This window comes from Scyliorhinus canicula, chromosome 10, assembly GCF_902713615.1.
Source record: "Scyliorhinus canicula chromosome 10, sScyCan1.1, whole genome shotgun sequence".
NCBI lineage: Eukaryota > Metazoa > Chordata > Chondrichthyes > Carcharhiniformes > Scyliorhinidae > Scyliorhinus > Scyliorhinus canicula.
This window is the reverse complement of record NC_052155.1, coordinates 20760605-20775682: the sequence shown is the minus strand read 5'-3', so window position 1 is coordinate 20775682 and position 15078 is coordinate 20760605. Positions and strand designations below refer to the sequence as shown.

Below are 15078 nucleotides of genomic sequence, written 5' to 3'. Positions count from 1 at the left end.
TAAGTATTAGTTATTTAGCGGTAGGAATAAGTTTAATCCTTTTAGCATGTGCATGGGTAGTTATTATAATTGTATTATAATAAACTCAGTTGTTTGGACTTACTAATTGGTGTACGGTTTTATTGCTTTGAACTTCACCTTGAAGCTTGTGGCGGTGTCTTAACGACACCTGGCGACTCCAGAGCTTAGAACAGAAACAGAGCCAAATTGAGTGTTAAGCACACTCACCCAGAACGACCAACATTGGTATTTTGCTTTCCTCTTCAGTAAGCTCCGAGCTGATAAATAAATTTCATTCCATATCTCCTGCCCACAGAAGGATATAGATGACCCTCTCTTCATTGTTAGTGCTTTTTAGGAAACTACTGAATGCCAATCTGCACTTTTGCTTAACCTTCACAAGTGTGTCTCCATCAGCTTCTCAATTAATTGTGGGCTGTCGCCATGCATTCATTGCTGTGCCAGACTCCATTTAGTTTTTCATTTTCGTACAATTCCCTCAGATTTTCTTCTAGCACTGATGTGGGTTTATTTTCCAAATCAGTACTAAATGAATTTAAAATGCTTCGGGTTTACTCACGGACACTCACTGCTACCACGCTATGTATCCCTGTTGCCTTTTGGATCCTAATGTTGGAAATAATTACAGTTAAAACTAGGAAAGAGGAGAGATCCTCATGTTTAATACTCATCATGCTACCTTGTATAAAAGGCGCTCAAGTTTGTTATGGTTTTGTTACAAAGCACTTGAATCTCGAGTGCAGCCATGAAATGTGTTCCGTAATTCTTAGCTTTTTACAATTATTACAACAGTTTAATGAAAGCCCCAACACTCAACAATCAATTGGTAATTGAGCCTTCAGGCCTCAATTATTTAAATTATCCTGTCCTGGAAGCTCGGTCAATGTAAAGCAGAGCATGGAACTTCTGCCATGCTACACGATCAGCAGTACAAAGGTGCCAGAAGTTTTTCCTTCTCATGTGTTATGATGAGTTTTCCTCTATTAATATGAGAGAAATGTTGAAAAATGTTTTCCTCTTGTATTGAACATTAACATTAAATGATCCCAAAAAACTTTAAATATCCTCAATGTTTCCCAAAAATGAAATTTATCTTCAGACCAGAGTAGCAGCGTTTATTGTACTCAAATATTGCCATTTCCCAGAAAAGAGCCCCCCCCCCCCCCAATATTGCTTAAGTCAATAGACAAGTCAACAAGCAACTAATATTGAGCTGAGAGCTATTTTCTGCTGTGGATCCATGTTCTTTAGCAACGGAATTGAGATTGTCTAACTTCTTATGCTTTAAACCCACCATATTCATGAAAGAAGGAAAATTTAATCAATTTCCCTTGCCTGGATGGAAACACAAGTAGTGAGATACAAAAGACATAATTTTAAAATTATACAGCACCGCTCTTCCGACAAATATGTTGTATATTCAACCTTACCCTGCCATGCTGTATGGATGAACATTTTCTAAAATCAGAATTATATCACTTACTTTGCAATGACAATGGCTTTTGCCTTGATCATTTGCTCCCTTAATTTTTCCAATAAAAGCTCCTTTTTATCCTTTGCTTGGACACTGAGTGATCCACTTCCTTTCCGACTACTACTGTTTCGAGTGCTTATACTACCTGTATGAAAATGGGAGAAAAAGCATTCACCTTGATTAAACAGTGGCTTAATGTTGCAACAAAGCTTTTAGTTATGAAGATCAGTCATCAGCATTATCAAAATTTACATGGTAAAATGATCTTTGCATGATAAAAATAAAGCCTGTGCTTCCACCAAGAATGCCTGCTCCTCCTGGAGGAAAATAATTTTGGAAGCGATTTAATCACTGCCTTGCGCCCACCACAGATTAGAGCATGCCGGTAAAATAGCAAGAAATGCCAAAATCGAGATTCATGCCTATCTAACCGAGTTCAGGATCACGCTCAAATATAGCGAGTGTATCATTACCCCAATTTGCATTAATTTCCATCTCATCAGCGAGATTTCATTCAAATGTAATGGGCTCCTGAGAATTAACTAGCTCCCCAACCAAGATCACGCGCGCGCCGTTTAGTACTCCTTTTTAAAAACGTGAAGCTGCCGCAATGGCTGCTGAGGGGAATTGGGCAGGTGAGTAGCTATTTCCACTATCGGGCATGCAGTTCAAGCTGCTACCCCAGTGCACGGGAGGGGTGGTTCCCTCAGGGTGGTTGGTCTCGGTTGGGGTGGGGCTGGAACATTCCAGGTTAGGGCCGTCCCTGGCAGGGTGTGGGGGAGGGGGGTGGGGGGGGGGGGCTGAGGGGCTTTTAGTCAATGAGGACTTCAAGCCATCTTTAAACATTGTGGATACCCATAATAGGGATAATAGAGCTGTTGCTTGTCTATCCTTCAAGAAACCTCCAGTACAGAATCTGGGGCAGGATCACCCGGGATCGGCGTCAATCCCGCCCCCGCCGTGTCCCGAATTTTCTGCCCCCCGAGATTCAGCGGGGGCGGGAATCGCGCCGCGCCAGTCGGCGGGCCCCCCCGCGGCATTCTCCGGCCCGCGATGGAATGAAGTCCCACCGCTGACAGGCCTCTCCCGCCGACGGGAATCAAAACACCTACCTGACCGCCGGGATTGGCGGCGCAGGTGGGCTATGGGGTCCTGGGGGGGGGGGGGGGGCGCGGGTCGATCTGACCCGGGGGGGGGGGCCCCCACGGTGGCCTGGCCCGCAATCGGGGCCCACCGATCGGCGGGAGGGCCTGTGCCATGTGGGCACTCTTTTTCCTCCGCCTCCGCCATGGCCTTCACTATGGCGGAGGTGTAAGAGACCCCCTCCCCTGCGCATGCACCGGTATGACGTCAGCAGTCACTGACACTCCGGCGCATGCACGGACTTACGCCTGCCGGCGAAGTCCTTTAGGCCCCGGCTGGCATGGCGCCAAAGGCCGTTCACGCCAGCCGGCGGACTGGGCACCACTCCGTCGCGGGCCTAGCCACTCAATGTGAGGGCTTGGCCCCTAAAGTCGTGGAGAATTCCTCACCTTTGGGGCGGCCCGATGCCGGAGTGGTTCACGCCACTCCAACACGCCGGGACCCCCCGCCCCGCCGGGTAGGGGAGAATCCCGGCCCAGTTCTTGGTTGTGTGTTGAAAGCCAATTTAAATTTCTTTGACTGTGAGCAGGCTCAAACTTTACGGAAGGCGGTGGCACAGTGATATTGTCACTGGGCTAGTAAACCAGAGACCCAGGACAATGATCCGGCAACACGGATTCGAATCCCACCACGGCAGTTGATGGAATTTATAGTTAATAAAATATCTGGAATTAAAAGTCTAATGATGACCGTGAAACCATTGTCGATAGTCACAAAGAACAATCTGGTTCACTACTGTTCTTTTGGGACGGAAATCTTCCATCCTTACCTGGTTTAGCTTACATGTGACTCCAGACACACAGCAATGCAGTTGACCCTTAAATGCCATCTGAAATGGCCTAGCAATCCACTCAGTTGAATTCAACCACTACGAAAATACAAAAAAGGATTGCAACCAAACGGACCACCCAGCATCGAACAAGGCAACGAAAATATCAATGGCAAACCCAGCCCTGTTGAACCTGCAAAGTTCCACTCACGAACATCTGGGGGCTTGTGCCAAAGTTGTGGGTGACTTCAATGTCCATCAAGAGTGTCTCAGTACTACTACCACAGACCAAATTGGCTTTGTCCTAAAGGACATAGCTGCTAGAATGGGACTGCAGCAGATGGTGGGGAACCAACACAAGGGAAAAACATACTTGACCTCATCCTCACGAATCTGCCTGCCGCAGATACATCTGTCCATGACAGTATCAGTAGAAGTCCCGTCTTCACATTGAGGATACATTCCATCGTGCTGTGTGGCGTGACCACTGTGCTAAGTGGTGGCCTACCACCATGCTAAATGGGATAGACTTCAAACAACTCAACATTGGGCATGCATGAGGTGCTGTGGGCCATCAGCAGCAGCAGAATTGTATTCAACCACAATCTGCAACCTCATGGTCAGGCATATCCTCCACTCTACCGTTATCACCAAGTCTGGGATCAACCCTGGTTCAAGCTGGGAAGTGCTCTCACAACTAACAAGGCTAATTCCTTATTAGAAATGGCCTTAAGCTTTTTAAAAATCATTTAGAGGACGAGGGCTTCGTTTGTTAGGCCAGCATTTATTGTCCATCCCTAGTTGCCCTTCAGAAGGTGGTGGTGAGTTGCCTTATTGAACCGCTACAGTTCTTGAGGTGTAGGTACACCCACTGTGCTGTTAGGGGGGGGGGGGGTGTCCAGAATTTTGACCCAGCGAAAGTGAAGGAAAGGCGATATATTTCCAAGTCAGGTGGTGAGTGACTTGGAGAGGAACCTCCAGGTGTTGGGGTTCTTAGATATCTGCTGCTCTTGTCCTTCTAGATGGTAGTGGTTATGGATTTGGAAGGTGCTGTCCAAGGAACCTTGGTTAGTTACTGCAGTGCATTTTATTATATTGTACACACAGCTGCCATTGTCCGTCAGTGATGAAGGCTTTGAATGTTTGTGGAAGGAAGAGCAATCAAGCTGGCTGATTTGACCTGGATGGTGACGAGTGTTGTTGGAGCTGCACTCATCCAGGCAAGTGGAGAGTATTCCATTACACTCCTGACTTGTAACCAAACTGAGCACCAAATTCTCTGTCCTCGCTCGCAATGGTGGTGGGGCAGACTTGCAACGGAGAATCCCGGCCAATATTGGAAAGTCACTGCATTGGTTAATGCGGTCTTCACTACTCAGTGATACATTTCTTAACATAGTGCATTTACATCGGTTTTGTGTGGCAACAGAAGTCAGAAGATAGTCATTTTGAGATTTTTTTCCAACTATTAAAACTATTAAGTTTTAGCACTCTCAAAACTTCGTACATTTTTTCTCATGCCTCAATTATCTAAAAGCCTTACCTCTTTGTGACCTATGTGACGATCGATTGGAGATCTGTGAACCTGTTGAACTCAGTCTTCTGGCCGTTTGTTCTGGAAAATGAACGTGTATGGAGTCCATAGATGCTTGCAAATTAATTGATTTTAAAGAACCGAGAGAATCCTTTCTCTGAGATTCATTCAGATGATCTTCTTCCATGACATCGTTAGCAGAAGTATTTTCATTCTTATCATCTTCATCCCATAAACCATGACACTAGAATAAAATTTTTAAAAATGAAGCATGCAGCCAGAACAATAATGAACACAATAATATTTTGTTTATTGCTCGTGAATATACCACAAAAATGACAAGTTGAGTGATAAGACTTTGAGTTGAGTGCTTCAGCTGAAGGACAGTAACAAAATGTCCAAAGATGTGCAGGTTAGGTGGATTGGCCATGCTACAATTGTACTTCAGTGTTGAAAGATGTGAAGGTTAGATGGAGTTGTGGGGATAGGGCAAGGGAGTGGATGTAAGTGGGGTGCTCTTTCAGAGGACCTGTGCAGATTTGATGGGTCTCCTTCTCCACTGTAGGGATGCTATGGAAAATCAGAAGATTGAATTTGTCAGGTAGATGGGGCGGTATTCTCCCCTACCCGGTGGGGCGGGGGGCCCCGGAGTAGCGGAGTGGCGCCAACCATTCCGGCGCCGGCCTCCCCAAAGGTGCAGAATTCTCCGCACATTCAGGGGATTGGCCCGCGCCGGAGTAGCTCCCACTCCGCCGACTGGCGCCAATGGCCTTTGGCGCCACGCCGACCGGCGTCGGGGCTGGCCGAAAGGCCTTCGCCGGTTGGCGTGAGTCCGCGCATGCGCCAGAGCGTCAGCAGCCGCTGACGTCACCACCGGTGCATGCGCGGTGGAGGGGGTCTCTTCCGCCTCTGCCATGTTGGAGGCCGTGGTGGCGGCGGAAGAAAAAGAGTGCCCCTACGGCACAGGCCCGCCCGCTGATCAGTGGGCCCCGATCGCGGGCCAGGCCACAGTAGGGGCACCCCCTGGGGTCTGATCGGCCCGCGCCCCCCCAGGACCCCGGGGTCCGCTCGCGCTACCTGCTCCCGCCAGCACAGAGGTGGTTTAAACCATGTCGGCGGGAGAGGCCTGACAGTGGCAGGACTTCGACCCATTGCGGTCCGTAGAATCGCCGCGGGGGCCCGCCGACCGGCGGGGCACGATTCTCGCCCCCGCCGATTCCCGGGTGGCGGAGAATTCCGGCCACGGCGGGGGCGGGATTTACGAAGGCCCCGGGCGATTCCCACGACCCTGCGGGGGGTCGGAGAATTCCGCCCCAGGTCTGTGTTTTTATATAAAATTTTAATTACTATTGAATGTGTTGTGTGACCACAACCCTAATTTATCACATTACAAGGCTCCAGTGCACAAAAATGGCCAAATTAATCACAATTCTGTGCGGATGTTAGGATATTGGACGAGATCCCCAAACAATTTTTCTATTTATATAACTGTGAACAAAGGGGACTTCATCCCAGGAGTGATGGTTTAGCTCACCAGGCTTTTAACGCAGACCAAGCAGGCCAGCAGCATGGTTCGATTCCCGTACCAGCCTCCCCGGACAGGTGCCGGAATGTGGCGACTAGGGGCTTTTCACAGTAACTTCATTGAAGCCTACTCGTGACAATAAGCGATTTTCATTTTCATTTCATGATTCTGGTCAATGGGTTTATTTTATATTAAAACAATCTTTAGTTCACCACATAATTAACCACATTAACATTAAAGAAATAGCTTTACAATTTAAAAAAAAATTGTTTACAGGGTGTGGAGATCACTGGTTCGGCCAGCATTTATTTCCCATCCCTAGTTGCCCATCAGAAGGTGGTGGTGAGTTGCCTTCTTGAACCGCTGCAGTCCTTGAGGCGTAGGTACACCCACTGTGTGTTAGGGAGGGAGTTCCGAGATTGTAACCTTGCGACAGAGAAGGAACAGCGATATATTTCCAAGTTGGGGTGGTGAGTGACCCGCTTGGTGGTGGTGTTCAAGGGATCTGCTGCTCTTGTCCTTCTAGATGGGAGTGGTCATGGGTTTAGACGGTGCTGCCTGAGAAATCTTGGCGAGTTCCTGCATGCATCTTGTAGATGGTACACACGGCTGCCACTGTTTGTTGGTGGTGGAGGGAATGAATTTTTGTGCAAGTGGTAGCAATCATGTGGGCTGCTTGTCCTGGATAGTGTCAAGTTTCTTGGGAGTTGTTGATTCATGCTGCACTCATCCAGGCAAGTGGAGGATATTCTATTACATTCCTGACTTCTGCCTTGTAAATGGTGTACAGGTTTTGGGGGGATCAGGATTCCAACCTTCTGACAGGATTCTCCATTATTGGGATTATGCCCCCACACCGGCGTCAGAACTATGGACTTACACGCCAGAAAAACTGGCCCCTGCACTTCCGAACGCAGGCTGTGCATGCGCACGCCGGCGGCCTCCAGCGGCCATTCTGTGTTCTATGGCGGACTTGGACGGCGGAGCTGGACCCTGGAAATTAACTCCCCAATCGGCCATGCGCCCGACCCTGACCGCCTGCACAAACATTGACTGGCCGCGAATAAGGCCCCTCCTGCCCTCTGATTCCCTCCCCCCCCCCGGCCATGGCGCAGTTGGTTTCCCGACTGGCTGGACCACATTAGATACACGCTGTCGGGACTTCGGCCGATTGGGGTGGGGAATTGTGCAGCGGGCCTTCAGCAATGGTCCCAAGTAGGGTGGCGTGACGTACTCTCTTAGTTCTCTCTTTTCGGGGCCCGCAGAATCGGGGAACCGGCGCCGGTCCTGATTCCGCGCTGGGAAATGGATTTCCTGCCCTCGCGCTGGCCACGGTTTCGCAGTCGGGGTGCGGAGAATCCAGCCCCTAGTCTTTCTGTGGCAGTATTCAGTTTTTGAAAAATAAATAATTTTTATTGAAATTTTTTTACAGAAAATATAACAACAAATAATGAAAAGTAACAACAAACAATGAAAAGCAACAATAAAACAACCATAGTAAGTGTAACACCCCCAAGACCGTATCAACGCATGTACCTCACCCCCAACCCCCCCAAACCCAGTAAACAAGAGAACTTAAAAATAAATTAAAATTAAATAAACATAGTCAACGCCCCCCCCCCCCCCCCCCCCCAAACCCCCTCTCCCCCCTGGGTTGCTGCTGCTGACCCAGTACCCTATCGCTGAGCCAGAAAGTCGAGGAAAGGTTGCCACCGCCGAAAGAACCCTTGTACCGATCCTCTCAGGGCGAATTTGACCTTCTCCAGCTTAATAAAACCCACCATGTCATTGATCCAGGTCTCCACGCTTGGGGGTCTCGCATCCTTCCACTGTAGCAATATCCTCCGCCGGGCTACTAGGGACGCAAAGGCCAAAACACCGGCCTCTCTCACCTCCTGCACTCCCGGCTCCACTGCAACCCCAAAAATCGCGATTCCCCATCCTGGCTTGACCCTGGATCCCACCACCCTCGACACCGTCCTCGCCACCCCCTTCCAGATCTCCTCCAGTGCCGGGCATGCCCAGAACATATGGGCATGGTTCGCTGGACTCCCCGAACACCTGACACACCTGTCTTCGCCCCAAAGAACCTACTCATCCTAGACCCGGACATGTGGGCCCGGTGCAGCACCTTGAATTGGATGAGGCTAAGCCGCGCACATGAGGAGGAAGAGTTAACCCTCTCCAGGGCATCAGCCCATGTCCCATCCTCGATCTGTTCCCCCAGTTCCCCCTCCCACTTAGCCTTTAGCTCCTCTACTGACGCCTCCTCCACCTCCTGCATAACCTTGTAGATATCAGATATCTTCCCCTCTCCAACCCAGACCCCCGAAAGCACCCTGCCACTCACCCCCCTCGCGGGAAGCAAAGGGAATCCCTCCACCTGCCGCCTAGCAAACACCTTAACCTGCAGATACCTGAACATGTTCCCCGAGGGGAGCCCAAATTTCTCCTCCAACTCCCCCAGGCTCGCAAACCTCCCATCAATAAACAGGTCCCTCAGCTGTCTGATGCCCGCTCTGTGCCAACCCTGGAACCCCCCACCAATGTTCTCCGGGACGAACCGATGGTTCCCCCTTAACGGAGCCTCCATCGAGCCCCCCACTTCCCCCCTATGACGCCTCCACTGCCCCCAAATCTTGAGGGTAGCCGCCACCACCAGACTCGTGGTACACCTCATAGGAGGGAGCGGCCACGGCGCCGTTACAAGGGCCCCTAGGCTTGTGCCTTCACAGGACGCCATCTCCAACCGTTTCCATGCTGCCCCCTCCCCCTCCATCACCCACTTGCGCACCATCAACACATTGGCCGCCCAATAATACCCCGAGAGATTGGGAAACGCCAGCCCCCCACCATCTCTACCCCGCTCCAAGAAGACCCTCTTCACCCTCGGGGTCCCATGCGCCCAAACAAAGCTCATAATGCTGCTAGTCACCCTCCTAAAAAAGGCCCTAGGGATAAAGATGGGCAAACACTGAAAAAGGAACAAGAACCTCGGGGAAACCGTCATTTTGACGGACTGCACTCTACCCGCCAACGATAGAGGCACCATGTCCCACCTTTTGAATTCCTCCTCCATCTGCTCCACAAGCCTGGTAAAATTAAGCTAATGGAGAGTCCCCCAACTCCTGGCCACCTGCACTCCCAGGTATCTGAAACTCTTCACAAATACCTCGCTCTTGCCCAGATTCAACTTATAGCCCGAGAAGCTCCCAAACTCAGCCAACAGCTCCATCACTCCTGGCATTCCCCCCTCTGGGTCCTCCACATACAACAGCAGGTCGTCCGCAAACAGCGATACCCTATGTTCCTCCCCAGGAACGGCCCTAGGGTTGCTGGCGCCCCGGGCAAGCTGAACTTCGGCGCCCTTACAAGCCGAGGGCTTGCTTCTTGATGTACCATCAATTGTACGCGAGGCGAGTGATTTACCAAAGTCTGGCTTTAATTGACTAGAACACAGCTCTGCGATCGTCTACAATGGAAAGGGACGAACGTCAGGCGTCTGACCATTTATACCTCGATAATAGAGGCGTGGTTAACTCGGCCTCTCGGCCAATTGGTAGAGAGGCACATGACCGACCAGGGCCAATGGTAAGCCGACGTTCTGGCCCAATGGCAGACGAGTATGCAGATCATATCACCACACTTCTCCACGACCCCTTCACCAGAAAACCCAAGCGGATTCGAATGGCCTTCTCCCCGTCCCAGCTCCTGTGATTAGAGCGAGCCTTTGAGAAAAATCACTACGTGGTGGGAGCCGAGAGAAAACAACTCGCAAACAGCTTGTGTCTCACAGAAGCCCAGGTAAGAATGTTGAATTAGACAGTCAGAGAGAGAAGGAGAGGGGCGGATTGATACTTGGGGTTGGCAGGGAGCAGCGTGGTTGGAGGGAGGGTGTGCTGAGAATGATTTCCATGCAGGGATTTCTGACGTTAGAATGCACTCGCGGAAGAGGCGGTGCCAGCAACTTTCAAATTGCGCCCCCTAGCACATGGCGCCCCGGGCGACTGCCCGAGTTGCCGGTACCTTGAGCCGGCCCTGTTCCTCCCCACCCCGCACCAGGCCCCTCCACCTCCCCGACTCCCTCAGCGCCAAAGCCAGAGGTTCTATTGCCAGTGCAAAAAGCAAGGGGGACAGGGGGCACCCTGCCTGGTCCCATGGTAGAGCCTGAAGTACTCTGATCTCCTTCCATTGGTAACTACACTCGCCATCGGGGCCTCGAAAAGCAACCTCACCCATTTGATGAACCTCTCCCCGAATCCGAACTGCTCCAGCACCTCCCACAGGTACCCCCACTCAACTCTATCAAACGCCTTCTCTGCACCACTATCATAAGAACATAACATAAGAACATAAGAACTAGGAGCAGGAGTAGGCCATCTGACCCCTCGAGCCTGCTCCGCCATTCAATTAGATCATGGCTGATCTTTTGTGGACTCAGCTCCACTTTCCGGCCCGAACACCATAACCCTTAATCCCTTTATTCTTCAAAAAAACTATCTATCTTTACCTTAAAAACATGTAATGAAGGAGCCTCAACTGCTTCACTGGGCAAGGAATTCCATAGATTCACAACCCTTTGGGTGAAGAAGTTCCTCCTAAACTCAGTCCTAAATCTACTTCCCCTTATTTTGAGGCTATGTCCCCTAGTTCTGCTGTCACCCGCCAGTGGAAACAACCTGCCCGCATCTATCCTATCTATTCCCTTCATAATTTTAAATGTTTCTATAAGATCCCCCCTCATCCTTCTATATTCCAACGAGTACAGTCCCAGTCTACTCAACCTCTCCTCATAATCCAACCCCTTCAGCTCTGGGATTAACCTAGTGAATCTCCTCTGCACACCCTCCAGCGCCAGTACGTCCTTTCTCAAGTAAGGAGACCAAAACTGAACACAATACTCCAGGTGTGGCCGCACCAACACCTTATACAATTGCAACATAACCTCCCTAGTCTTAAACTCCATCCCTCTAGCAATGAAGGACAACATTCCATTTGCCTTCTTAATCACCTGTTGCACTTGTAAACCAACCTTCTGTGACTCATGCACTAGCACACCCAAGTCTCTCTGAACAGCGGCATGCTTTAATATTTTATCGTTTAAATAATAATCCCGTTTGCTGTTATTCCTACCAAAATGGATAACCTCACATTTGTCAACATTGTATTCCATCTGCCAGACCCGAGCCCATTCACTTAACCTATCCAAATCCCTCTGCAGACTTCCAGTATCCTCTGCACTTTTCGCTTTACCACTCATCTTAGTGTCATCTGCAAACTTGGACACATTGCCCTTGGTCCCCAACTCCAAATCATCTATGTAAATTGTGAACAATTGTGGGCCCAACACGGATCCCTGAGGGACACCACTAGCTACTGATTGCCAACCAGAGAAACACCCATTTATCCCAACTCTTTGCTTTCTATTAATTAACCAATCCTCTATCCATGCTACTACTTTACCCTTAATGCCATGCATCTTTATCTTATGCAGCAACCTTTTGTGTGGCACCTTGTCAAAGGCTTTCTGGAAATCCAGATATACCACATCCATCGGCTCCCCGTTATCTACTGCACTGGTAATGTCCTCAAAAAATTCCACTAAATTAGTTAGGCATGACCTGCCTTTAACGAACCCATGCTGCGTCTGCCCAATGGGACAATTTCTATCCAGATGCCTCGCAATTTCTTCCTTGATGATAGATTCCAGCATCTTCCCTATTACCGAAGTTAAACTCACTGGCCTATAATTTCCTGCTTTCTGCCTACCTCCTTTTTTAAACAGTGGCGTCACGTTTGCTAATTTCCAATCCACCGGGACCACCCCAGAGTCTAGTGAATTTCGGTAAATTATCACTAGTGCATCTGCAATTTCCCTAGCCATCTCTTTTAGCACTCTGGGATGCATTCCATCAGGGCCAGGAGACTTGTCTACCTTTAGCCCCATTAGCTTGCCCATCACTCCCTCCTTAGTGATAACAATCCTCTCAAGGTCCCAAGGCCACCTCCCCCTCCACCGCCGGCATCATAATAACATTTAACAATCTCCGCACATTCGTGTTAAGCTGTCTTCCCTTGACAAATCCTGTCTGATCCTCGTGTATCACCCCTGGCACACAGTCCTCTATCCTGGTGGCCAGGATCTTCGCCAGCAACTTAGCATCCACACTGAGGAGCGAGATTGGCCTGTATGATCCACACTGCAAGGGGTCCTTATCCCGCTTCAGGATCAGAGAGATCAGCGCCCGTGACATCGTCCGGGGCAAAGCCCCCCCCTCCCATGCCTCATTGAAGGCTCGCACCAATAGGGGGCCCACCAGATCCGCATACTTTTTATAAAATTCCACCGGGAACCCATCCCGCCCCGGCGCCTTACCTGACTGCATTTGACCAATCCCCCGACTAGCTCCTCCAACTCTATCGGCGCCCCTAACCACTCCACCAGCACCTCCGGCACCTTTGGGAAGCGTAGCCTGTTCATGAAGCTCTCCATCCCCCCCCCCCCACCGGTGGCTCCGACCGGTACAGTTCCTCGTAAAAGTCCCTAAAGACCCCATTCACCTCTGCCCCCTTCTGCACCACATTCTCACCCTTATCCGTCACTCCACCAATTTCTCTAGCCGCATCTCGCCTGCGGAGCTGATGTGCCAACATCCTGCTCGCCTTCTCCCCATACTCATATACCGCGCCTTGAGCCCTCCTCCACTGTGTCTCCGCCTTTCTGGTGGTCAGCAAGTCGAACTTGGCTTGCAAACTACGCTGTTCCCCCAGCAACCCCTCCTCCGGGGCATCCGCGTACCTCCTATCCACATCCAGGAGCTCCCCCACCAGTCTCTCCCTCTCCCTCCTTTCCCTATGGGCCCGGATGGAAATCAGCTCCCCCCGGATCACTGTTTTCAGAGCCTCCCAGACCATCCCCACCCGGACCTCTCCTGTGTCGTTGGTCTCAAGATACCCCTCAATACTTCCCCGGACCCTCCTACACACCTCCTCATCAGCCAGCATCCCCACATCCAGACGCCACAGCGGACGCTGGTCCCGCGCCTCCCCCATCTCCAGATCGACCCAGTGCGGAGCATGGTCTGAAATTGCTATGGCCGAATACTCGGCATACTGCACCTTCGGGATCAATCCCCTGCTCAGGATGAAAAAATCTGTTCGGGAGTAAACCCTATGGACATGGGAGAAAAAGGAATACTCCCGCGCTCTCGGCCTCCCAAACCTCCAGGGATCCACCCCTCCCATCTGGTCCATGAACCCCCTCAGCACCTTGGCCGCCGCCGGCCTCCTACCCGTCCTTGAACTGGACCGGTCCAGTGGGGGATCTAGCACTGTGTTAAAGTCTCCCCCCATGATCAGGCCCCCTGCCTCCAGGTTCGGAATGCGGCCCAACATGCGCCTCATAAAGCCAGCATCATCCCAATTCGGGGCATACACATTAACCAGCACCACCTTCTCTCCCTGCAGCCTACCCTTCACCATAATAAATCTGCCCTCCTTGTCCGCCACCACCTTAGACGCCTCGAACGCCACCCTCTTCCCCACCAGAATCGCCACCCCCCGGTTCTTCGCGTCTAATCCTGAGTTCAAAACCTGCCCCACCCACCCCTTCCTCAGACGAACCTGGTCCGCCACCTTCAAGTGGGTCTCCTGGAGCATAGCCACGTCCGCCTTCAGCCCCTTCAAATGAGAAAATACCCGAGCCCACTTAACCAGCCCATTCAGCACCCTCATGTTCCAGGTGATCAGCCGGATCAGGGGGCACCCCGCCCCCCTCTCCCGCCGACTAGCCATAGCTCATCAACTGCTCGCCCCAGGCCAGCACACCCCGCCCGACCCGTTCCCCATGACGATACCGCCTCCCCTTTACCCCCCCGGCCCACACCAGCTCTCCCCTGGCCATTCCAGCAGCAACCGGGTATCCCCCCCCCCTCCCCCTCCCCCCGCAGACGAGGACCCCTCCTAGCCGCGACGCACCCTCCATGGTACTTCCGTGAGTCAGCTGACTTCTGCTGACCCCGGCAACTCCCGCCAACACCCGACCCCTCTCATCATGGGGTCATCACCCTTCCTGCCACACCTCCTTGGCACCGCTTCAGCGCGGGAAAAAAACAGTAGAGGTCACGCCCCCACCGCCAGCTCCACCCCTCCTGCCCCACAGCGCGGGAAACCAGAGGAAAGCCCGCGCTTTCACACTGCCCCACCCCACCCTTCTGACGCAGCTCCCAAATTCCAGCTCCACCCCATCCCCCAGCCCCGTACAGAAGAAAAAAACCAAACCCCCAACATCCCCCACATAACACAAAATCATACTCAACAGACCCACCCGGAAACAGAGCAAAAACCAGCATAGAAAACACATGTGAAAATTACAAAAACAGCAACAGCAACGATCGTAGAACACCGGACCCCGCAGCCCCCAGACCCTAGTTTGAGTGCAGCTTCTCCGCCTGTACAAAGGCCCACGCCTCCTCCGGGGACTCGAAGTAGTGGAGCCGGTCATTATATGTCACCCACAGACGCGCAGGCTGCAGCATTCCAAATTTGACCTGCTTGGTATGCAGCACCGCCTTCGTCCGGTTAAACCCGGCCCGCCGCTTAGCCACCTCCGC

The 15078-nt window shown here is 51.4% G+C and overlaps 1 protein-coding gene across 1 annotated transcript in view; it reads right to left on the bottom strand.

The window, feature by feature from the left end:
* Positions 1-15078, bottom strand: part of LOC119972907 (piezo-type mechanosensitive ion channel component 2-like) — a 1374210-nt gene that overhangs the window by 128847 nt on the left and 1230285 nt on the right. Inside the window, 2 exon segments of the mRNA XM_038810453.1 lie at positions 1505-1640; positions 4951-5185. Coding sequence (XP_038666381.1) covers positions 1505-1640; positions 4951-5185 — 371 coding nt within the window.